At 50.0% G+C, this 24,737-nt stretch overlaps 2 protein-coding genes and 1 pseudogene across 3 annotated transcripts in view; 2 read left to right on the top strand and 1 right to left on the bottom strand.

The window, feature by feature from the left end:
• Positions 1-4,164: 4,164 nt before the first annotated feature.
• On the bottom strand, positions 4,165-9,113 carry Cish (cytokine inducible SH2-containing protein). Its single transcript, NM_031804.1, has 3 exons — positions 8,979-9,113; positions 5,889-6,109; positions 4,165-5,666 (listed from the first exon to the last, which is right to left on the bottom strand). Exons 1-3 carry the CDS (start codon positions 8,996-8,998, stop codon positions 5,134-5,136), a joined length of 774 nt encoding a protein of 257 aa, NP_113992.1. The 5' UTR covers positions 8,999-9,113; the 3' UTR covers positions 4,165-5,133.
• A 425-nt stretch (positions 9,114-9,538) lies between these two features.
• Rpsa-ps9 (ribosomal protein SA, pseudogene 9) lies at positions 9,539-17,606 on the top strand (annotated as a pseudogene).
• Positions 17,607-17,853: 247 nt separating this feature from the next.
• Mapkapk3 (MAPK activated protein kinase 3) overlaps positions 17,854-24,737 on the top strand; it is a 33,800-nt gene continuing 26,916 nt past the window's right edge. Inside the window, exons 1-2 of one of the 2 annotated variants that reach the window (NM_001012127.1) lie at positions 17,854-18,084; positions 18,213-18,489. In NM_001012127.1, the coding sequence (NP_001012127.1) occupies positions 18,265-18,489 (225 nt within the window). In that variant the 5' untranslated portion in view covers positions 17,854-18,084; positions 18,213-18,264. Of the gene's footprint in view, positions 18,089-18,212; positions 18,490-24,737 lie in introns of both variants that reach the window. The other variant, XM_008766531.4, reaches the window with a different exon arrangement.

The raw sequence follows: 24,737 nt of genomic DNA, 5'->3' as shown, positions 1-24,737 counted from the left end.
GGTGGGTGATTGGGGTCGGGGGAGACAGGCCTTGATGGATGAACAGAGAATGGGTCCAAATTCCCTCAAGGTCAGTTGGGCCTCTGATCTGGGTGTCTTCTACCCACTCCACCTCTGAGCTGGCACCGAGCCTGCCCGCTCGCCTGGGACCTGCCCGAGCACATTGAGCAACCAGTTCCTGAGAAGCGTGGAAAGCTGTTTGGTTTAAAATTAACTCCCCCGCGCACCCTCCCACCCGCCCTCCTCAGAGTTCTTGGAAGAGGTACTCTGCTCTTCCTGGGAAGAGGTCTCTAGCCACAGCTGCTATGATTCTGGCAAAAACACCTCACCCAGGGTGGGGGCGGAGCTGCCTACACTGGGCCTTCTCTGACTTCCACGAGCATCCGCAGGTAACATAACATGCTGGAACCCAGGAGAGAGACTGGGGACCTGGGCACGGTCAAGTTGCTAGAACGGGGTGCTGTTGTTTCCAAAGCCCACACCTCCCAAACCCGAGACTGACTGACTGGCCGACTCCAAGTGAAAAGGTACAGGACTTGCAGACCTAGCCTGGGCACCTCTCGGGTAGGACGCACAGCAAATGGATTCCACAGACAGCGACCCCAGAGAATTTTGTTGACAATGTGTGTCTCAGGAAGATAAGAACAGCCAGCTCAGAGTCACCGGGCTATGTCTGTCAAAGCTGAGCCTACTCAGTCCATGCCAGGCTGATGATGGCAAGATCCGAGGGGCACAGATACACAAGTGCCAGGGTTAACAGGACGCCCTTCCAGGAGGTCTCTCCCTGTGCCCCCCGCCCCCACCATTTCAGACTACCTTGGGAAACAACTCCATCTTCATAGACCTTCAAGTCTCTGAGTTTTGAGGAAAAGTTTTCTGACAACCTGTCTCCTCTATTGCTCCTTCTCCCAAAGTGTCCCTTGGAAGGAGCTGAAGAAAACAAAGGAATGTTGGCCAAGGGGAAAGGTCAGCACCCGGGGCACTCAAGCATGTGCACAGGCACACACACACACACACACACACACACTCTCTCTCTCTCTCTCTCTCTCTCTCTCTCTCTCTCTCTCTCTCTAATGTGTTCAGTGGGGAGTGTACAATGCTGAGGGGTACTTAGATCATAGCTTGCCTAATACAGGAACTAACATCTGTATCTCTGGTGGAAAGGGAGCCAATGTCTGGTGACAGGAAAAGTCTAGTCTGGTTTATTGATGCTAGGGCTGGGGAAATCCCCAGGGCAGGGTTCTGCCCCTGGAAAGCATTTGCTAGATGCTATGCCCCCTTCAACCGCACCATCGGAATATCTTTGGGGACAGTACGTTCCTGTGTGGGTGGAGCAGTTCTGGAGGGCTGCCTGGAGGCACTGTGGTAGCCCCAAGTTTCCCCAGCCTTTAGAGCCTACCTGCTGCACCCTGAGCTGCTTGCTTCGACTAGTCTTGGTTTGGAGACCACTGTCTTTCCACTGAGCAGACAGCTTTGGCATCCTTCTGCCTTCAGCCTGCTTCGTCTCCCGCTCATAGATGAGTATTGGCTTCCGGGTACTTGGCTTTCCCCCAAAGCCAGTCACAGACAATCTCCACTCACCCTCTGGTCTACAGTCTGGCCAGAATTAACCCTCCGGGGACGGCCTCTAGCTTGTGTCCCAGACAGGGAGCCCTACTCTGCTGCCCTACAGTGACCACTGGGTGCCCCCTAGTTGGCTGACTGTGCTGTCCTGCCCCACTGTGCCAAAGAGGGATGGGGAGGCCAAGTGTAAGTCTGCTTTAAATTAAAACTGGCCTAACAGGTTGGTGTGAAAAGGGCTGCTCTGGCCTGCCCAGGCTTTCTTTTCTGAATGCGGACAGCCTCGGTGAGGTGGGGGGTTGGGAGGTTGCCCTGTGCACACATCCCAGATCTTACTGCCTTCTGGACTTGATTTTAGGAACCAGACCCCTGGCCCTTCACGTCACCCCAGACACATAAGAGGGTTTCCATCTGAGAGTGAAGACAGCCGGTCTTGTTCTCTCCTGTGTCCCCAGGGCCTTGATGGAGTCTGGCTAATCAGAAGCCAAAGAGCACATACATATGTGAAGGGATTCAATTCGGTAAAGGGTTAGGATTAATTACTGGGTTTTGTGCAGGGTCCTGCATGCCCACTTCATGGCTCAGCCTCTCCCCCTCCCCCAGCTAGTGCCAGCAAGGTTGCTCTTTTTAGTAGCCCAGGGCCATTCAGGGGTAATTACACCAGGCAGCTGATTGTCCTTTCTCTTAGGTTTGAGTCTGGGATCCAATGACGTGTTTTATGGTCTCCCTATCAATCCTATTGATTCCTCTTATGTAAAGACTGAAATGTCAGTAGCTGGCAGTCCTTTCTCAGGAAAGAGCTGGTTTGAGGTGAGTCAGGGATGGCCCACTGCCAGGTCCGTGGCTCCAGAGCTCTCAGCAGTCAGAGCTGAGGTGGATAGACAATTGTCCAAGCAGCCACTCGGCTGCCTATCTATCCCCATCTCATGGGGCAGTCTGGGACAGAAGCGGCAGTTAGGGTGAGTGCTACTCTGTGCTCAGATCTCTGAACGCCCTGAGCCAGCCCCTGCTCCTCGTATTTGAACACAGGGTAGTATCTGGACCCTGGTCGCATAGCGTGGCGTCCTCAGTGAGAGTCTTGCGGGAAGAGGGGGGTTTTCTGGACTTTCTCTAGTGACAGCGGCTGAGCCTCTAGGTTGTGACAGCAGGTGCAGAGCACCAGCTTCTGACCCCTACGTCCCTACGTGCCCACGACTTTCCTCCTAAATGACTCAGAGCTGGAGGTGGGGGGACAGTAGGGATTACCTCACACATTTTAGGAACCACACGAAGGCTGAGATCAAAGCTGAAGAAAGACCCTACCCAGGCCATGGTGACACTTGGATGAGGTACACTGTGGGCCCACCCCATAGCCAGCAAAAGGTTTTGCCAGCTGCCACCAGCAGTGGGGAGGGTGTCAGGCTGAGGAGGTGGGCTTGAACACTACTCACGGCTTTAAAAAATACCATCCTCCCTTCACCTACCTCTTCACTCTAGCCCAATGTCATTCCTTATCAAAAAAAAAAAAGTAGTTACTTTTTGTGCATATGTTTGTGTGCCTCGAGGTGCACAGAGATCTGTAAGAACCATTAGTTTCTCTGGAGCTGGGAACACTGATTCTCTGAAAGAGTAGCAAGCACTCCTAACTGAACCATTTTTCTAGCCCCCACAGTGTCATTCCTATCCTTTGTCAAAGCTGTCTCCTTGTCCCCAGTCCACGGCCTCCCTGATTCTGGTTGTTTACTTTTTCAGCCTCTTCCTTATCGAGATGCCATTCCTTACAGCTTCTGGCTCTCAAGTCACTATGGTTGGCCTCTTGTAATTTGTGACTTTTAATGGTCCGAGGACTAGGAACACGTCCCGTATTGTTTCTAAAACAAGGTTTAAAAGGCTCTGGGCACAATTTGGAGGAGCTTTGCTCTGATACTCTAGCAGGATCCCAGCAGCCTACACAGTCCCAGACTCAGACCATCAACCCCAATAAGGTTTTCATTTTCATTGTATTTCTGGTGTACAAGATCTTGACTAACAGGAGAGCCTGAGCCAGAATTCAGACACTGCCCGGTCCCACCTTACCAGCTCATCCGTCACTATCCCTGCCTGACTCAGCTGATCTACCCACTGCCCTGGAAGAAGCCTGTCAGGCTCTTGTCCGGGATCCTCATCACACTTCAGTACATTTTTACCCACTGTACTTTCTCCTTGCAAGGCTGGCCTGAGTTCTGTGGCTCCTCTCGTCAAGTTACTGCCCGCCATGCCCCACTTGCACTTTGAAAGGACCCTTCCTCTTGGGCTTGGAGCACCTCTGCTGCCTGCTCCCCACGTATCCAGCAGTGCAGTGGATAGCACCCTGGAAGGCACACCAATGGACATTCACCCCTTGTCTTTCATCTCCCAAGAGGAACAAGGGGGAAGGCACCCGGCACTCTCCTGGCAGAGTCTATGGGGTCATTAAAGCTCTAAACATTGGCTTTTCCAGATGCGGAGTGGATCGTCAGGCTAGAATCACAGGGGACGAACTGTGTGCAACTCCAGACACCCCACCGAAGGCTTCATAAGTGGAAGGCATAATTTTATTATCATTACAGAAAAAAATCAGCGGAAAAAAAACTCCCAAACCGGTTCTTGTGTTATAATACTTGTTTTATAAAGTCTAGTTAGGTATGTATTTCTCCCTCTCTCACGTGCAGGCAGTTTCCTGGGCAGGAAGCAGACACAAAAGAGCTGCAGCTGCAGCCCTTGGACTAGCATCCTCTTCCTGACCCAGCACATGCACCTCAGCAGGGGCTGTACCATAGAGAACCCAGCTCTATGAAGCCGTGGCGCTGCCCTGTGAGGAGATGGGTGGGAGCCCTTGTGTTTCTGGCTCCTGTCTGTCTGGTCACTCAGTCTCCCAAAAGAGGCTTGGGAGAAACAAGCAGGCAGGTTGGCAGGCCTAAGGCATTTGGGACTACTTTGGGCCCAACAATGTCTCGGGATGGGGGTCTCCACAGGGAAGAACCAGAGCTGGGGGTCTTTGGACCACCCAGGGCATAGGGCAGAGAAGCGGGATGGCTCACACCATCACCCCACCCCCAAACCCTGCAAGGAGAATAAATAAATAAATACTGTATAACTGTGTAGTCCTCTAGCCCAGCCTGCTCCCCGACAAGGGGCCTTGGCATGATCAACCTGTGGCTGACAGTCTCCCAGAAACAGGCTGGCTACTCTATAGATGGGTAGGGGGCCTGCCCTACTCAGCAGATTGAGAAACCAGGGCTGGGAGAATAGACACAGTTCAAGTGGCTAGGAGGGGCAAGTGAATGGAGGCCTAGGTCCAGCCTCTGGGGAGAGACGAGGCCCTGCCTGTCTCCCTCTGCTCTGATAGGGCTTACCACAAAGCCATATGGGACCTGGAGAGGCACTGGCCTCAGAGTTGTATGATAACCCCTCCTCCACCTGCTTTGTTCTTGCTGGCACTTTCTGGTCCAGCTGTCACATGCATGCAGGCACCAGGATGACTGAGGAAGGGACAGCAGAACCCCAAGTCCAGCTGGGGGCCTGTGTCCCCTCCGGGATGTCACTGTGTGAGGCAGGGCAGGGTGCCTGGCCCAGTCAGAGCTGGAACGGGTACTGTCGGAGGTAGTCGGCCATGCGCCGGGGCAGGGGTAGGCAGTCCACATCGGTCACCAGTCGGTTGATGACTAGCCGACACAGGTGTTGTAAGCTGCGGGCGCTGCTCCTGCGCACAAAGGGCTGCACCAATTTCAGGTGCACAGCAGTAGCCACGGGGATAGGCAGTACTGGGTCACCAGGTGCATCTGGCTTCGGCACAGGCAGGGCTGGGGTGGGAGCAGGATCTGGGCTGTCACTCCGGGTGTCAGCCGTACAGGAGGCCACGTAATGCTGCACAAGGCTGACCACATCTGGGAAGGCCAGGATTCGAGGTCTCGACAAGCAATTGGAGTCCAGTCGGAAGCTAGAGTCGGCATACTCGATGCGTACATTGGTGGGGCCACGGGTGGTTTTGACTGACAATGTAAACAGGTAGCTGGGGTGGGTGCTGTCTCGCACGAGGAATGTGCCCTCCGGCATCTTCTGTAGATGCTGCCGGGCCTCACTGGCTGTAATGGAACCCCAGTACCAACCTAGTCGAGTAGAGAAGAGGACCAATCAGAGTGGAAATTACCAAGGGCACCAACCCAGGGTAGGTCAGGATGAAGCGTCCTTTTACATTTCTCTGGAGATGTGTATCTATGCCATCAGTCTTAGGGGCAAGACCATGCTTCCCAAATCAGACTCCAAATCCAAAGCCCTAAGCTCTGCCACAGACTCCCCAGGACAAGGTCTGTGTCTCCCCCAAGACTCACCAGATTCCCGGAGGTAGGAGAACGTCTTGGCTATGCACAGCAGATCTCCCTCAGGGTCTAGCACCTTCGGTTCATTCTCTGACTGGACAGGGGTCTCCTCTGTCACCTCCTCTGGGAATGCCCCAGTGGGTAAGGGCTGCATGGCTGGCCCGGGCAGCTCCAGGGACTGGGCCCACAGAGGCCGCTGCCCAATTTGCTCCACAACCAGCAAAGGACAAGATCTAGAGTAGGCAGATAGGCAACAGAGGTCTTACATGGTCTCCACTTTTGGAAAAGTCCTTTGACTGCTTTCTCCAAATAGACAGATTGGGGTGTGAGGGGGGTGGGGGACAGTCTCACTATGTAGCCCTGGCTGGCCTGGAACTTGTTATATAGACCAGGCTGGCCTCACAGTCACAGAGATCCACCTGCCTCTGTCTCCCAAGTGCCACCACACTCAGCTCCTAGATAAAATTCTTTCTTATTTTTGTGTAGTGTTGGGAATTGAACTTGGAGGCTCGCACATGCTAAGCAAGTGTTCTACCACTGAGCTATGTACACTCCCACTTCCACAGAACCTATTGTAAAGCATTCTTTTCTACTCTCCTACACGTACTATATACAAATTAACCTGAGACCTGTATCGCCAGAATCACAGACAAGCACTTCCAGCATTCCGACCACAAGAGTGAGGAACCTGTCAATTCCAAAGCTGTCTCACCGTTGTGCCCTTCCTGGCTAAGGTAGCCTGCTAACTGCCACCTGTACCTGGTGGAGTCACAGAATGAACTAGGGTGGAATTCTCAGGGAGCCCTCAAGATTACCGTAGAAAGCCTAAGGTTACAGGGTGGCTCTCTGTCAATAGGAGTATCTGTTGGGGGTGGGGGCGCACAGCACTCACTGGCTAGGACTTCAAGAATTTAAAACAAGCTCCTACCCATACCAGCTAGATACCCATCCTGGGCTCTACTCCTCCCAGCTGAGGGAAGGCAGTGTCCTCTAAAGGCATTGATGAATTTCATCTCTCATAAATATGAGCTCCCACCACCAAAGGGCAGGGTGCTCAACCCACATTCCAGACTCCACCCTATGGAGTCAGCCTTACTGTTGTATGATTTTCATGTACAGTGCGCTCCTCTCTGAGTTGTGGTTTCTCCTCCATCCAGATGATGGCCTACCTGCCCTGAGGGGTTTGGCAATATTAGAGGGCTGGGGTTAGGGTAACTTAAGTGGCTGAAATCTTCCTAGCAGTCCACCAGCTGGTGATCCAGTGGCTGAAATCTTCCTAGCAGCCCACCAGCTGCTTCTGGGGAAAAAAAGAATCGGCTCTCTCTAACTTCTAATAAAATGTGTCCCCAGAGGTTGGGGATTTAGCTCAGTGGTAGAGCATTTGCCTAGCAAGTGCAAAGCCCTGGGTTCGATCCTCAGCCTAGGCTCAGCCCACATTTGCTGGGGAAAGCAACACTGTATCAGGTATTCCTTGTAGTTAGGAGCTGCCAGCAGTCAGATCTGACAGTGTAAGTGGTGTTTAGAAGGTCATAGTCCTGTGACCACTCAGAAGAAGGGGTGACAGACTCTAGCACCTATACGCTGCCAAGGGTTTTTCCGCACCTGCTCTTGACCGAGCTATGAGAGCTCTGGAATCCCACTTAGTAAGCTACAGGCAGAATTCTGAGGTGACCTGCTTGCTGGGGCCCACAGCTTGATCCAGGCTAGTCAGACATTCCCCAGCCTCTGTGGTAGTTTTGACCAGTCAGTTTAGTTAAGTCCCCTCCACAGGTCCCACAGGTTTATGTAATAGGTACCTCTGGGGCTAGTATGGTGTCTAGGTATAAAATGACTATACTAATCCCTAAAGGTTGCTGGGAGGGACTAAATATCTAGGGAGGGGTGTGTCATCATGGTGACACATGTAGGACTGGTGTGTTCCAAGAACCTGTGTGTGCATGTCTTGGAGTCTAGCCATGAAGTCCTGCCTGAGGACACATGCCAATGAGATGAACCAAGCCCGGGGACGATGGGATATATGTGTGTCTTTTTCCCTACTACCCCAACACTAGTCCCTTGGTTCCCAGGGGCCTTCAGTTAAGGCAAAGTCAAAGAGGCTCTGGGGAACCAGAATGGAGACGTGGGGGCACCCAAGAAGGAAGGCAGTGTGTGTCGTGGGTCTGCTGAAGAGTCCAAAAATTCAGAGACTAAAGGAGCATGGTAGGAACTACTAGGGAAGAGTCTTCCCTACAGCTCTCTTCCTGGGACTCAGGGCTGCTTAGAGCAAGGGCACTTCAGCCTGGCCCCACCTTCCACTCTTCCTCACTTGGCACCATTCCCTTGTGTTATAACAATTGCTACTGGACTTGTAACACACACACACACACACACACACACACACACACACAAAATTCCTCTCTTCTTGGGCTTTCCTGTATTCCTGACTGATCAATGTTTGAAGGGGACCCTGAAACCTAGGGTAAACAGGTGTGCCAAGTTCACTCAGCTGAAACCAAGGCTGTTTTATCAAAGTCTCACTTTCACCATGGTCCTATATTCCCTGTCTTCGGGAAACCTTGGAGAAGGCAGGGTGAAGTCTTTATCACACTGAGATGTCAGTCTGAGCTAAGAGAAGGTATGGGATGCTCCTAAGGGGTGCTGTTTATTCGGTGCCAGCCTGGGGAGAGTCAAAGACCTCAGGCTGGCTTCCCAAGAACCTAATCGCTGGCCTGGGACGGAGGAATGAGCTTCTGAACACAGAGGGGTCTAAGGCTGGCTCAAGGTCACCGATATACGGTCTGGAGCCTGAAGGCCAGGTAAGCTATGAACTCAGCGGTCTAGACTTGTGAGTCCCATCCTGGAGAACCTCCTACACTTTGCGCTAGTGAGATCTCAGGAATGGGGGCTCCTCCCACCGTTTTCCTATCATACTAAGTGTGTGTGTGTGTGTGTGTGTGTGTGTGTGTGTGTGTGTGTGTGTGTGTGTGTCCTAGGCGCACCACCCAAGGTCCTTTCGCACTCCATCTCCAGCCGGTCAAGCCCTCTCAAATCCCGCAGCTAGCTCGAGGCCTGAGACCTCCGGCTTACCGCATGAAGCCAGGGCAGGGAAAGAACTGAGCTTACCCCTGTACGCAGAGGACCATGTCCTAGAGGCAACGGCGGCTCGAGAGTCGGAGTTCGGCGGGACGGAAGAAGAAAGGAGCCAGTGGGTGCCAGGGGTGCGAAGGTCAGGGTCCCGGGGCGTACCGGCGGCGATCGGGGACTGAAAGGCTGTGGTGCGAGCAGCTTGGAAGAACGAGGGGGGACGGACCGGGAGAGTGGGGCGGGGCTAGGCGCCTCCTAATCTTTTGTCCGCTGAGTCCCAGCCCTTCCCGGAAGCCGCATCTTCCTAGAACCGCGGGCTTTGCAGCAGTCGGGAGGGGAACAGGGGCGCAGGCATCTAGTGTTTTGGACTGAGAAAGGAAACACCTTTGACAGATTTCCAAGAACTTTCCAGGAAAACTGGGCGGGAGCTCCTACAGTTGACCAATCGCATCGCTGGACGTGGGACGAGCAGCTGAACAGACCAATTGAAGTGCATGGACCCTGGACTCACGTAACCGGCCGGGGCGGGACCCAGAGACTAGTAGGGAGAAGACTGGGTTAGAAAAAAGTTAAGAAAGAATATAGATGCGACTCCTGCAACTTGAGACCAGATTGTCTTCCCTCTGCTTCTTTGGGGATGGGTGCGCTTATCTCCCCCTTAGAACTTTAGCGCGGAAGCAGGGTCTGGGCCGGTCCTCCTAGCTAGCCGCTCCTAGCCGATCGGACACTGCATGAAGGTGGGTGATATGCTGTGAGAAAGACTTAAGGAGAGGCGCTTAAGAGAACCGAAGAACTAAGCGGGTCCATTGTAGTCATCACAGCTAAAAGCGTTCAGGCTACAACTAATCTTTTGTAATCAAATGAGCTCATCCATCCCATCTTTGCCTAATCTCTGAGTGGACCGCCACTTGGGAAATTACCCTCTTGAGTCACAACCCTGTCTATGGTTTGGTGAGGTCCAACCAAATGCTGCGAGAAACCTGAGTTCAAACAAAGGGAGATCAAACAATAGGATCATAGAACTAAGGGACAGAATGCTGCTTCTCGTACAACAAAGAACTTGCTATATTTTATTTTCAGTAACTAACCAGGGAGGTTTTTTGCTTGTTTTTGTATTTAAATAGAATTCAGACTACCTCGGAGCTCAGTATGTAGACCAGCCTGGTCCCAAACTTCTGAGCAAAAGTTTACAGTGTGAAGTTACAGGCTAAGTCACCAAGTCTGGTTTACCAAGGAACTGTAGGGTCTATGTGAACTCCCTCCAAATCCATGATTCAGGATATGGGGAGATAAGACCTGAAGAGCCAGTACACCCACTCCTTCCACACCGTCCACTGTCCAGTATGGGTGTCTCTTCTCTCCACACATGTCACGCCACCCACATTCCTCAGAAAGGGCGGCTGTAAAGTTCTTGGCAGAGATGACAGGCTTCTGGCAGTGTCTAGAATCTGGGCAGTGTCTGGGCTTTCCCCAGCACAGGCTCTGGGTGCCCCACCCAAGATAGAGAACCGAAGATAAAACCCTGAGAAGTGGGAGGAGGACTTAGTGAAGATAAGAGATTACTCTGAGGGACCCAGTTCTCCGTAGATGCCTTGGAGGGGAAGTTAAGCTCGGTGTAACCCCATTAGGGCTCGCAGAGTATATCAAGAAGCCAGTTTCTTGGAATATGGATAGGGTGGTGTAGGAGTACCCAGAAATGGGATCCCTGTATGTATGTTAAGAAGATATGGGGGGGGGGTTGGGGATTTAGCTCAGTGGTAGAGCGCTTACCTAGGAAGCGCAAGGCCCTGGGTTCGGTCCCCAGCTCCGGGGGGGGGGGGGAAAGAAGATATGGGGGATGGGGGATTTCACAGGTGTCATGCAACAGAGCTGTATTTTCTTTTTATTTACTTACCCCCCTTTTTTTTTCTTTCTGAGACATGTGTAATCTTGGCTGTCCTGGAACTCACCGTGTAGACCATGATTGGTCTTGAACTCACAGAGATCTGCTTGCCTCTGACTCCCAAGTGCTGGGATTAAAGATGTATGCCACCACTCCCCAGAGTGATTCCCTTTTTAAAATTGTGTGTGTGTGTGTGTGTGTGTGTGTGTGTGTGTGTGTGTTCAACATCTGTTTATAGCCACAGCACTCACGTGGAGTCAGAGGATGACCTGAGGGAATCACTTCTCTGAGTCCCCTCTGTTGTCAGTCGTAGTGGCAAGCACCTTGATCTGCTGATCTCTTTCACCACTGAACCCCAGAGCTGTGATTTTGGATTTGGATCTTTTTTAAAGGTTTATTTTACACACACACACACACACACACACACACACACACACACACACACGCACGCACAGAATATAGCTATTTTCAGACACACCAGAAGAGGGCATCAGATCCCATTGCAGATGGTTGTGAGCCACCATGTGGTTGCTGGGATTTGAACTCAGGACCTCGGGAAGAGCAGTCAGTGCTCCTAACCGCTGAGCCATCTCTCCAGCCCTGAACTTGGACCTTTATGATGCTACATTTCAAACACTCTACCCCAACACTATATCCCTTTCACGGTGCCTACTGGACACTGAGCGTGTGCTAGACACAGTTACCACAGATAATGCTTTTATGGGAGGACACTAGGACACGGGTTACGTGTGCCTTGGATCTTACAGCTAGCAAAGTGAGGGTTCCAGCCAAGGCCCTGCATCATTCCACATACTTCCTCTCTGGGTCAAGATAACCTGCAAACTCTTAGGCATCCTTATCTGTCCTCACTCCAGTCTGTATCAGAACACCCGGATATCCCTTTGAAAGCATCTCCTACAGAGGTCAGGGATTAGGATGTTCAGTGCAAACCAGCGTCTCAGGGGGTTTGGCTCTCCAGTAGTCTTTTGTGAATTTGACAGTGTTATGTATCTCACCTATGTGCTGGGAATGGTGATGTGCCCTGTTCTGCTCAAACAGCCTCTGACCATTTCCTCATTACCAGTCCAGTTCCTGACCGCGCCCCTTGAAGGGACCCCTCCCTGACTGCTGGGCCCACACTGCCACCCAGTGGCGATCCTTAAGACCTCACTAGCCAACTACCCAGAGCTAGTTCTTCCGAGGGCATTCCATCTCAGGCGCTGCCTGAATTCCTGTTGCTGCAGGAGACTCCGGCCCTTCCCTTCCCAGAACTATCACAAGATGGGTCACAAGAATCCACAGCAATGTAGCCTCAATATATGGCTTCTATCCTTTCATCATGAACTGCTCCCGATCATCAAAGGCAGTTGTGGTAGGAAGCAGGGATTTCCCTCCACCAGCACTTCACTGGATGACCTATTTGGTCATTATAAGCTACTTCAAAGGCTTCAGTTTCTGTTCCCTTGAATACCCAACTACTACTGTTACTGTTACTGTTACAAAGGCCTAAGTGCCAGAGTCTGCTGTCACAAACCCAATTTGCCCAAACTCAGCATCCTATGTTCTGAATCTTTACAACAGTGTGAAGGTGACATGATTCCAAGTGGTTGCTACAGCATGAGCATTGAGGGGAAGACAGCTATGTATTCTGATTTCCTGGGTCAAATGAACAGCTGGCAAAACCTCTGTTTATGATTGGTATGGGAACTATGTGTGTATAATCATAGAGATTTACATTTACAATTTTATTATTAGTGTGTGCGTGCGCACGCGTGCTTGTGGCACGCACATGCATGCACGCACACACACACACACACACGCACGCGCACACACACACACGCATGCATGCCACAGTGTGAATACAGAGGGCTGTGGAGTTTATTCTTTTTTTCCTTCCATAGATCCTAGGTAGGTCGCTGAGCTTATGTAGGACGTAAAGCATTTACCCACTGAACCACCCCACCAGTCCTGAAAGGGCATTTTTTTAATGGGGCTACTTGCTTTTTATACTTCAGTATGGCCTGATCACTTGCAGCAAACAAGTTTGACCTCTTTGAATATAATTTTTAAACAAAACGCAGTGTATGGTGGCTCACATCTGTAATCACATCTGTAATTATAACACTCCAGGTCGAGGCAGAAAGGTCAGGAATTGAAGGCCATCCTTGTCTATTCAGTGAGTCTGAAGTTAGCCTGGGCTAAGTAATCTGTGTTGCCCAGGGACAGGTCCATACAGCGTTGTTCTTGATTCCTGTCGTAACTTGAAGGAAAACTTACGGGGTTGGGGATTTAGCTCAGTGGTAGAGCGCTTGCCTAGCAAGCGCAAGGCCCTGGGTTTGGTCCCCAGCTCCGAAAAAAAAAAAAAAAAAAAAAGAAAAGAAAAAAGAAAAGAAAAGGAAAACTTACACAATGTCTGAAGCCGTTGATGTCCTGAAGGTAGAGAAAGAGGATGTTTCCAAATTCCTTGCCACAGAAACCCACTTAGATAGCCACCAACCTTGACTTTCAGAGGGAGCAACATCTACAGAAGGAAATGGGATGGCATCTACATCGTCAAGCTGAAGAGGACCTGGGAGAGGCTGGTGGTCGAAGCTCGAGCTACAGTTACCATCGAGAACCCTGCTGATATCAGCATCATCTCCTCCAGAAACACTGGCCAGTGAACTGTGCTGAAGTTTGCTGCTGCCTCAGGAACCACTCCCATGGCTGGCTACTTCACTAACCAATCCAAGCAGTCTTCAGGGAGCCACAGCTTCTAGTGGTGACTGATCCCAGGACTGACCACCAGGCCCTCAGAGAGGTGTCTTAAGTCAACCTGCCCACCACTGCTCTGTGTAACACAGATTCTCCCCTGAGCTACGTGGACATTGCCATCCCATGCAACAAGAGAGCTCACTCAGTGGGTATGATGCTGGCCCAAGAAGTACTCCACATGCGTGCTACTGTCTCCTGTGAGCACCCGTGGGAAGTTACACCTGATCTCCATTTCTACAGAGAACTAGAGGAGGTTGAGAAGGAGGAACAGGCTACTCCTGAGAAGGCTGTGACCAAGGACAAATGTTAGGGTGAATGCAGTACACCAGTGCCCAAGTTCACTGCTGCTCAGCCTGAGGTGGCTGACTGGTCTAAGGGTGTGTGGGTAGCCTCTGTGCCCATCCAGCAGTTCCCCCAGAAGACTGGAGCGCTCAGCCAGCCGCTGAGGACTGGTCAGCAGCTCCCACAGCTCAGGCCACTGTGTGGGTTGGAGCCACCTCTGAGTGGTTCTGAGCTGCTCTGCAGAACACCTGAACAAAGGGGAAAAAGGTGGAAGGAAAATAAAACTCCTAAAAGCTGGTAAGTCATTCAGTTAATTAAACACTCAAACTTAGAAACACAATTATAAAAATTTAGAGTAATTAAAATCTAAGCCTGTTTTAAATTTATTTTATCTTTAACTATGTGTATGTGTTTGTGTGGGTGTCTGTACATGAGTGTGGATGCTCAAGGAACTGACATTGCAGGTGGTCGTAACCCACCTGATGTGAGTACTGGGAATGGAACTTGGGTCCTCTGGAAAAACAATATGTGCTCTTAACAGCTGAGTCATGTACGTACATATGTATGTATGTATGTATGTATGTATGTGTATATATGCATGTATGTATTTATGCGAGTATGTGAATATGTGTGTGTATGTGAGTATGTGTATATATATGTATATATGTGGGTGTATGTGTGTATATATTTATGTATGTATGTATGTGTGTATGTGTGTATGCATGTGTATGAATGTGTGTATGTATGTGTATATATGTATGTATGTATGTGTGTATGTGTGTGTATGTGTATGTATGCATTTGTGTATGTATGTGTGTATGTTTGAATGAATGTGTGTATGTGTGTATGTATATATGTATGCATGCATGCATTTATCAGGGCACACACAACCCAGACCCAGCCTCTACTGTCAGTTACCTAACTTTCTGTTCCTTGTGGAGCCATGTAAATAGAGAATGAGGCCTTGCCGAGTCTTGGGCTCATCAGCTCTAAGCTGGTTGCAGTGCCTGCCCCAGCCTCCCGGAAGCAATACTTTAAAAAAAATATTTATTTATTTTATGTATATGAGTACACTGTAACTGTCTTCAGACACATCAGAACAGGCATTGGGATCCATTACAGATTGTTGTGAGCCACCATGTGCTCGCTGGGAATTGAACTCAGGACCTCTGGAAGAGCAGTCAGTGCTCTTAACCGCTGAGCTATCTCCCCAGCCCCAGAAGCAACACTTCCAGATTGCATGCCTTCCTTCAGTCTCTTAGATCTTGGGTCTGATTGTTATGATCCCACCTGATCCTAGATACAGCTAGGCACAAATGTGTGTGCATACATGTGTCTGTATGTATCTGTGTATGTGACTATCTCTGTGTGTCTCTTGTGTGCACTGTGTGAGCGCATGTATAAGAATATAGTTGCACATGGCAATTCATAGAGCAAAGAAAGAAACTTCATGTGAGGAGGTCATTACTTGACCTCCAACTTTGAGCCCAACTTTGAGGTTGTGCTTTGGGATTGAGATGGGGGGAGGCGGTTCTCTCTTGCTAGTTGCTGACTTCAAGCAGGTCATGTGACTTCTCTGGGCTTGTTTTTCTTGTGTGTTTTCAGTGTGTATCTAAAGGGATGGTCATATCTTCCTTCCTCTGCCTCAGTGAAGCATTCAGGTAGAGCATTTCCTGGTCTGCAGGAAATTCTTCCTAATGGTTAGCTGAGGCTTTTATTTAGGGACCTCTGCTTCACTATGGCTAGCTTGAAGGTTGCCTGGAGAAGACAGAGTTACCAATTCTGAAGAAGACAAGGTACCCATGAATAGTTGAAGCACTCCTCACCAGTGGTTATCAGGAACAGATAGAAGGGCACCGGGTTCCTGCTGGCCTCTGACAGTTGTAGAGTGCAGCCCAGGCACCTTTGTGGGTGTTGTGTGCAAGGTTGGACATAGCTGCCTTTGGGTGGGAGAGATCGATCCTGGTGGCTGCACTTCTGAATGCAGTCTGTAGATGGCAGCAGAGACCTGCTCAGAAGGCGCTTGCCTGTGGCGTCACCTGCTCTGTAAAATCTGAGCTTTGTGGGAAGTGACCTCGAAATATCAGTTACAGGATAAGATGGGATAAGAAGTGAAGGTCTAAGCTCAGAAGGGGAAATTTTTTTATTGTTATTTTTTAATTTTTTTCTTTTATTGGATTTTTTTAAATTTACATTTCAAATGTTATCTCCTCTCCTGGTTTCTCCTCTGGCAACCCCTTATCCCAGTCCCCCTTCCCCCTCCTCCATAAGGGTGCTCCCCCACCTACCTACTCACTCCCTTCCTCTCTTCTCCCTGCCCTGGCATTTCCCTACACTGGGACATTGAGCCTTCACAGGACCAAGGGTCTCTCCTCCCCTTGATGCCAGACAAGGCCGTCCTCTGCTATAAATGCAGCTGGAGCCGTCAGTCGCTTCATGTGAACTCTTTTGTTGGTGGTTTAGTCCCTGGGAGCTCTGGGGTGTCAGTTGGTTGATATTGTTGTTCTTACGGGGTTGCAAACCTCTTCAGCTCCTTCAGTCCTTTCTCTAACTCCTCCATTGGGGACCCTGACCTCAGTCCGATGGTTGGCTGTGAGCATCTGCCTCTGTATTTGTCAGGCATAAGCCTCTCAGGTGTCAGCTACATCAGCCTCCTGTCAGCATGCACTTCTTGGGATCTGCAATAGTGTATGGGTTTGGTGACTGTATTTGAGATAGATCCCCAAGTGGGGCAGTCTCTGGATGGCCTTTCTTTCAGTGTCTGCTCCACATTTTGTCTCTGTATTTCCTCCTGTAAGTATTTTGTTCCCCAGAAGAGGAAATTTTAAAGTTAATAGAGAATCTGTCTTTGGGATGGAAGAAAGGAATTTTAATGTTAATATCGATTGATGATTGATTGATTGATTCATTGAGATTTTGGAGACAGTGTTTCTCCATGTAGCAGTTCTGGTTGTACTGGAACATCTCTTTGTAGGCCAGGTTGGCCTCAAACTGACTGAGATCAGCTTTCCTCTGCCTTCAGAGTGCTAGGCTAATTTTATTTTATTTTTTAAAAACATAGCCTCAGGGTTGGGGATTTAGCTCAGTGGTAGAGCGTTTGCCTAGAAAGCGCAAGTCCCGGGTTCGGTCCTCAGCTCCGAAAAAAAGAAAGAAAGAAAAAAAAAACCAACCAACCAACCAAACAAACAAACAAAAAAAAAAAACATAGCCTCACGATGTAGCCTAGGTTAGCCTCCTAATCCTCCTGCCTAAGCCTTCCTCGTGCTGCAATTACTGGTGTTCATCACCAGGGCCAGTGGCTTGAAATAGAATCTAAAGCTCAAATCATGACAAAGTGAAAAGTTGATGCAACTGACCAATGGGAAATCAAGATTTCTGGGTCAAGAACGGCCCAGGTATGTTCAACTTACGGCTGCAGGCTGTAAGAGGTCCAGGAAAGCACGAGTGTGGCCCAATACATTTGCGACAAGTGAGTTGCAAAGTCAAAAGTTTGGTGTATAGAAAGGAAAGCTGGCCAGTGTTAGACAGATGCCCTAAACCACCAGGGAATGAAGAGTTGCGAATTGAACAACCACATGTCCCAGGGCAGACTGACAAAAAAATTCAGAAGTTGAATTCTGAAGCGCTTAGCTATCTGGAAAGTTGGGAGTCTAAACCGCCCCCTGGCAGCAAGCAAAAAGAACACTTCACTCAAGAGCCCTCAAGAGAAACAAAATGTCGTGTGCTGTAACTTTTCAAGATCAGGGATAAAATCCGAGGCTGGTACAACAGTTGGAGGAGTTCCTACCAGTGTCACAGGGCGCTGAGAAAGTTACAGACACTTGAGGAGGCTACGCCCCATTTTGTCCCGACTCAGGGGCGGAGCTTGCCAGGGGCTCTGCCTTGGCCAACCCAGCCTGGACTTGTCTGGCCCTTTAAGGCTGACCTAGCGGGGCCCCAAGTCCAGATGACGCGCCCAGAAGGGGGATGGGGGGTCACGTGGGGCGCGGACCGCGAGACTCTGGGTCCAGGGCTCCCCTCCGCAGCGGACTCCAGGCCTCACTATCTCTTGCCCCTCTCGCCTACAACATGACTTCCGTCTAGTGCTTTGCCATCAAGTGCGCCTTCGCCTGGCACGCCTTTCCTGGGCCCCTATATGGCCGTTTCTCAAGACCTGGCTGCTTCACTGCGCCGGACTCCTCAACTCCACATGTGCCTGGGCTGAGGGATCACCTCCCCCTGCTGTACGTAGGTACTCTCAGGCAGTTTCCAGCTTGTCTTGGCCCAGCAGCCCAGTCAATCTAGTTCTGGAGAAACCAAAGCTGGGGTGTGTCCAAAAAGTCTCGATGGGGAGTGACTCTTTCCCTTTCCTTCAGGTGCCTCTGGACGTGCCAGGCTGGGGCTACCTACAAGCGCCCCGTGGGGGCCATGGATGGCGAGACGGCGGGGGAGAAGGGGAGTCTTGTGCCCCAGCCAGGTGCGCTCGGTGCGCCCGCCTTGGGCGGTGCTCCGGCCCCAGGTGTGCGACGGGAACCCAAGAAGTACGCGGTGACTGATGACTACCAGTTGTCCAAGCAAGTGCTGGGTCTGGGTGTGAACGGCAAGGTACTAGAGTGCTACCATCGGCGCTCTGGGCAGAAGTGTGCCTTGAAGGTTAGTGACCCATCATCTCTCGGAGGGCTGGGATGACCTGGAGGGTCCAACAGCAGATACCTGTGGGTGTATCTATATTCGGGGCCTCTATTAAACATCTACACTCAGCATCATGTTTTATTTTTATACTCTTCCTCTAGCGTCAGACTCATGGTCCTCTCAGCCTCACACATGCGGAAACAGGCTAACACAGGCTGACCTACCTAAGCTCAGGGTGGGTCCCAAAGAGCAAGGGGGAGGAGTCAGTGTGAGTAGAGCTGTTGTACCGGAAGGCAGGAGGGAGTGGCTGTGCGCTGTGGTTCTGGTTTGGGCTTGTGTTTAGGCGCAAAGGATGCTCTTACTCTTAGCCATCCTCTGCAATTAGCTCCTGCTACAGGAATGGGTCTAAGTTTCCCTCTGCTTGAGGGCTGAGCTCCCAAGGCTCAGAATGGGGTTGCTTCCTCCTCACGGCTTCCGACTGCTGAGGCAGGACTATAAGCCTCTTTGACTGCTGGGCTCTTGATGAGTTGGTGGACCCTTGTGGAAAGGGGCAAACTTTGCTCCTAGGCTGACCCACCCCGGGCAGACGATGAGGAACCACTTACCATATCATACTCCCTAGAGGCTGGCACATTGATGTAGGTGGAAGGGGGAGTGGCTTGGAGTAGTTGATCTCACTACCTGAATCTGGTTTGGGCAGTCCAAGAGGCCCTACTCCTACCCGTGTCCTCACCCCACCTCTACCCCGTACTCCAGAACACCTTGAATTTTTTGTCACTGGGAACTAGACTCAATTAGAGGTGGTGCCATTGGCACCTTCCTGGAACATCAAGGTGGAGAGCGAGTAACTCCTGGAAGTTCATAAAGTTCTGTTTTTCATGAGCCAGGGTGCAGAGTCCTGTAGCTGTGGCTGTAATCTCTACCTTGTGTCTGTGCCAGCTCTGTGACCTTGGGCGATAGCCGATTTTGTTCAGGGAGAGAACGGGAGTTGATGTGAACTCAAAATGAGATAAAACACGTGGCGTACTTGATCTAGGCCTGGAAGAGGCCTAGAGAGGAGGCTTCAGCAGTTTCTTCAAGCACAAGATCCAAAAGAATTTTACTGAGCGCCTGGGCCCCGTTCTTTGTCGTTCCCTGGTGTACCAGGCTGAAAGCAGAGGAGGTTGGCTCTCAAGCGGGACCCTAGAGGGGATTATGACGGTGGGTCGAGGGCAGGGTAAGGACTGACTTGAGGGCTGGACCCTAGGTTCTTTATTCGTTAACCCAACAGTAGAATAGCGCTTTGGGGTCCCAGGCAGGGGTGAGAAGGTGGCTTTCCTCGTGGCAGATAGGTCTGAGGAGATGAATAATGAGCCTTACCTTCTCCCTTACCACCAGTTGTCCTGCTTGAATTAAGAGGCAGCCTGCGTGAGGGTGAGCGGGTGATTGAGGCCAGAGAACCTCTTCTCAGGTTTGAGGCTTTGACCCTGACCTTCTGGGGATCACATATTGTGAGCACAGTGGGGATGAGTGAGAGCCTGTAGCCTGTAACCCAGGCAGTTGCAGCTTTAAGCAGGGCTGGGCCTACACCTCCCCCATAGATGAAGTGTCTGACTAATGACTGGGGGAACTTGTGGCTACAGCAGCTTCCACTCTAGCTCCTCCTATTTTAGGGCCCCACCTTCTCCCTGTCCTGGTCTGGGAACAGTGGAGTTCTGAAGTAGTTTCACCTCTGTTCCCCTTAAGATTATGGGTCAGCATGACTTGAAGGCTCTAGGATCTGGCCCTAAATTTACCCTCCAGGGAGAAAGAGATTAGATGTGGCTCTCATTCTAATTCTTTCTGATCTTGGCTCCTACTCTCCAGAAGGGACCAGCTCTACCTCTGTGTATGTGCTGTTTTAGTGGCTTGGCCTTGGGGAAGGAACTAGCACCTTCTCATTTAACAGTTTCTGTCCTCTGCCCAGGAGAGGAAGGATGTATGGGGAACTTCAGCAGAGTAACAGACCGGAGCCCAAGGAGCTCAGCCAGGCCCTGAGTGGGTCCTAACCCTCTCCTCAGCTGCTCTAGTTCAGCCTAGGAGGTCATGGGCTCTGTGCCTTCCTAGATCCATAACTCAGATAATTAGGCTGGCTTGGCTTGATCGTGTAGCCTGAATTTTTCATGCCCATCTTTGGGCTTTATTGCCTGAGGGGTTAGACAGAACCTAGCAGGAAGCCTAAATGCAGCAGGCATCCATGAAACAGGAAGACTGTGGTCATTGTCCCTGTAGCTACTGTCATTCAGTGGGGCCCTAGCGGAGCAGGTCCGCCTGCCCCCTTCCCCTTTCTCTCAGCTTCCGACCACTGCTCATTCTGGTTGTGTCCCATGCACAGCAAGGCCTCTCTTCCCAGGCCAACTTCTGTGACCACTGGAGCTTTTTGTGGCTCCCCAAGCCCTTTTGCTGTATCATTGGAACTGGAAAGGGGGAGTGTGTTCCTTCCTAGGCCTAACCGATGAAAAGCAGATGTGACCACGGCACTAAGTACCTTCAAGTAAAAACATGGAAGACCCTGGGGAGACCGGGGAGGAGTACACGTAGGAGGAGAAATAGGATCCTTTATTCTGCTTCTACTGCTACACAACAGGACTAGGGACCCTTCTCTTCCCCGCTCTGGGCTCCCAGGGCCTCCTCTTCTCTTCTTTGTTAAAGAGAACAGAATGGCTGGCTGGGTGGGGTATCTTCCAGATGGGGTCTCTCCAGGGAGCATCCTCCTTCTAATCTGAAGATCAGAGGGTGACTGGGCTCCCTCATGCTCTTTCCATTGGTGCTGATGGCAGGTAAGCTAGGCTGATCTAGATGTGTCCTGTGTAGGAAGGACCACAGCGACGTTGTCCGGAAGCACATGCCACAGAGGATCTATTTCCCCTGATAAGATTGGAAATGACACCCTCGAGACCAGGAGAGCTTGCTTGGCGTCACCAGGGTCTTAGATTTGACTCTATATACTTTGAGCCTCTGAGTATGGCAGACAAGACTTGAGCAGTTCAGTCCTTTGGTTTTTGTACCCATAGGTCTTTCCTCTGTAATGGTGCCTGCCATTCCCACCTATGCAGGCTCAATCCTGCTTTCACCTCTCCCAGGAAGCTGACCCAAGTTTGTGAATTTTGGAGCAATGGAGCCTTCTTTGCCCCTAAAGCTATTCTGTCATTGAATCAAAACTACCCCCAGAGCACCTAGGTCCAGGGCTTGGCATATAGCAGTGGCTCATAAATTCTTATTGACATCACCAAACTTGCCCTTCAGGGTTTTGGAAGGAGTTTTTTCCAGTCTCTATTAACCACAGGGAAGGCTGTTTCCCAGCCTAAAGGCCTGGAACTTCACAAAGGAATCAGCAGCTTCACTTTCCCAGTCAGAGGTACTGAGGAGGTCTGCAGAGGAAGGGAGTGTCCTTTTGTATGGTCCTTTCTGTCACCTACCTGCCATTGGGCCACACCTGTGAGCACAGGCTCTCTCCACCCAGAATGGCAGGGAGAAGCCTGAAAGAGAGTCAAAGGCCAAGTGTGTGTGTGTGTGGGGAGTTAGGGGGAAGAGGTAGGGATTACCCCGCCCTATAGATCCATGGGCAGAGATGGCCTGTTGAGGCTGGTGCTGTAGAGGTGGAATTGGGGCTAGGTGGGGCTGCCAGGCAGGCAGGCTTTCTCTCCCTAGGCAGCCACCACCCCCTCACCTACCGTTTCCTTATCAGTCAGATCAGCCCCTGCTCCTTGTTACTTCCTCAACAGGTCAGAAACACATGGATGGGCCAGAGGCCCTGCACAACAGAGTCCCTGGAAAGGAAAGGGGTTCACTGCTCAAAGGTCCTCAGCACTTAGAAGGGAAATATCTGGTAGAGGTTCCTGAACTGGTGGCACCTACCAGTTTGGTTAAACAGGTTTCAGGAGAGCATCCGGCCTGCAAAGTGTCTTAAAAGAGGGTTCAGATTGGGCTTGAGTGTCCTGAGATTGTTATACTAGGGGCTTCTCAAAAAAATTTTTTTTCCCACTTGGCTGGAGAATGTTTTACATGACACTGGATCTATAGATATATAAAATAGGTATACAGCCTATACATTTGCTGATAGTAAATTGTAAGACATCTATTTTAAAATAATTCTTTGGGGCTGGAGAGATGGCTCAGTGGTTAAGAGCACCGACTGCTCTTCCAGAGGTCCTGAGTTCAAATCCCAGCAACCACATGGTGGCTCACAACCATCTGTAATGGGATCCGATGCCCTCTTCTGGTGTGTCTGAAAACAGCTACAGTGTACTTGTATACAAAATAAATAAATAAATCTTAAAAAAAAATAAAATAAAATAAAATAATTCTTTGTCATGGCTACAATATGACTAGTTACCAAAGATGAATGCAGAATGTCATATTATTGAGATAATGTGCTTTTTAAATTTTTGACATAAAGACATTTTGGCTGAATATTTGATTTCATAGGGCTTGGGGTATTTTCCAGAGCTGATCAATATTGTGATTTTATAGTTGTTAAGGCTTTTTTTTTGCATAAATATACAAAGTGACAGAGAGTAGTAGTAGCACAGGCCTTTAATCTTAGCTCTTGGGGGCTGAGGCAAGTGGATCTCTGTGAGTTCGAGGCCAGCCGGCGATGCATTGTGAGATCCTGTCTCTAACAAAGAAGAATGGGCTGGCCAGATCGCTGAGCACTCAAGAGCACTGACTGGTCTTACGGAAGGGTGGGAGTTCCGTTCCCAGCACCCACATGGCGGTTTACAACTGTTTATAACTCCAGTTCTAAGGTATCCAATGCCTTCCTCTGTGCTCTATGGGCATCTCACACGCACACACAGGGTGCACATTCATACATGCAGATAAAACACATAAAACAAGAAACAGAAGAAGTATGTTTGAGCCCTTTTCAGAAATTGTTGGAAATTCTGTCCTAATCTCAAGCCAAAATCCATTTTAATGAAATTTTTTTTAAATGTAACTCAAGTCAACTGCTCTAACAGCAGTTCTAAAAATCAAATATTCTAACAATGCGATCCAAGGATGTAATCGTGTAATGCATGCTGAGGGATGCAGGTAGGGAAATAGTAAAGGTCTTGTTTTCTGTAATTAAACCATCGTGTGTCTGTAAGAGCAGACAACTAGAGCAGACAACTTGGTAAACGTGTTCTTTTAAAGCCACTGCCATTCATAATATACGATTGTATTAACTCTCAACAGAGGTGGCTTCAGGCAGGCGGCTTCTGTGTCGCCTGGCATGATGGTGTGCACATCGCAGAGTTGTGTTGTGTTCAGAACCAAGGATGCAGGGAAGGAGTGTGGACAGCACAGGCCACACGGCAGCAAGCACCTTGGCTGGCTTTATGTTCAGGAACCTGTACTGTCGCCAATGTTTTGGCAACTCCCACTTTCAGTTAGGCAACCCCACACAGGGTCTAAGCCACAGTTTTTTGTTTTTTTTTTTTTTGGTTCTTTTTTTCGGAGCTGGGGACCGAACCCAGGGCCTTGCGCTTCCTAGGCAAGCGCTCTACCACTGAGCTAAATCCCCAGCCCCTCTAAGCCACAGTTTAAGAAGCTATACTTTAGGGGTTGGGGATTTAGCTCAGTGGTAGAGTGCTTGCCTAGCAAGCGCAAGGCCCTGGGTTCGGTCCCCAGCTCCGAAAAAAAAAAAAAAAAAAGAAAAGGAAAAAAAAAAAGAAGCTATACTTTATATCATGCTCCGATGAAAAGTGGGCTGCCAGCATACCTTTGAGATCCCCCCTGTTCTGCCAGTCTTCCAGAATCTTCTCGCCACTGTACCGTTTCATCTAGGAGCTAATGCCAGCATCCCTTGGTATTATAAACTTAAAGGTTTTCTTTCTTAAAAAAATATTTATTCATTTGTATGTATATGCACACACTTGGTTGTGTGCATGCCATGGCCTGCATGTGGAGGTCAGAGGTCAATATGTAGCAGGAAATTCTTTCCTACTTCCATGTGCAGTCAGGATTGAAGTCAGATTGTCAGTTTGGTGGCTTACTTGCTGAGCCATCTCAACAGCCCTGGCTATATAGATTTTTAAAATTAAGAAACCTCGTGTAGCTAGACAGTGGTGACATTCCTTTAATCCCAGCACTCAGGAGGTAGAGGCAGGCAGATCTCTGGTCTACAGAGCAAGTTCCAGGATCGGATTATAAAGAGAAACCTTGTCTCAAACAATCAAACAGACAAACAGACAAACCCCTATGTATATACATGTGTATCTGTATGTGGGTACCTACGGAGACCAGAAGAGGGTGTTAGATCAGTTGTG

This window comes from Rattus norvegicus, chromosome 8 (assembly GCF_036323735.1).
Source record: "Rattus norvegicus strain BN/NHsdMcwi chromosome 8, GRCr8, whole genome shotgun sequence".
Lineage (NCBI taxonomy): Eukaryota > Metazoa > Chordata > Mammalia > Rodentia > Muridae > Rattus > Rattus norvegicus.
Note: the sequence above shows the minus strand (reverse complement) of the source record. Positions and strands in the feature narration are given on the sequence as shown.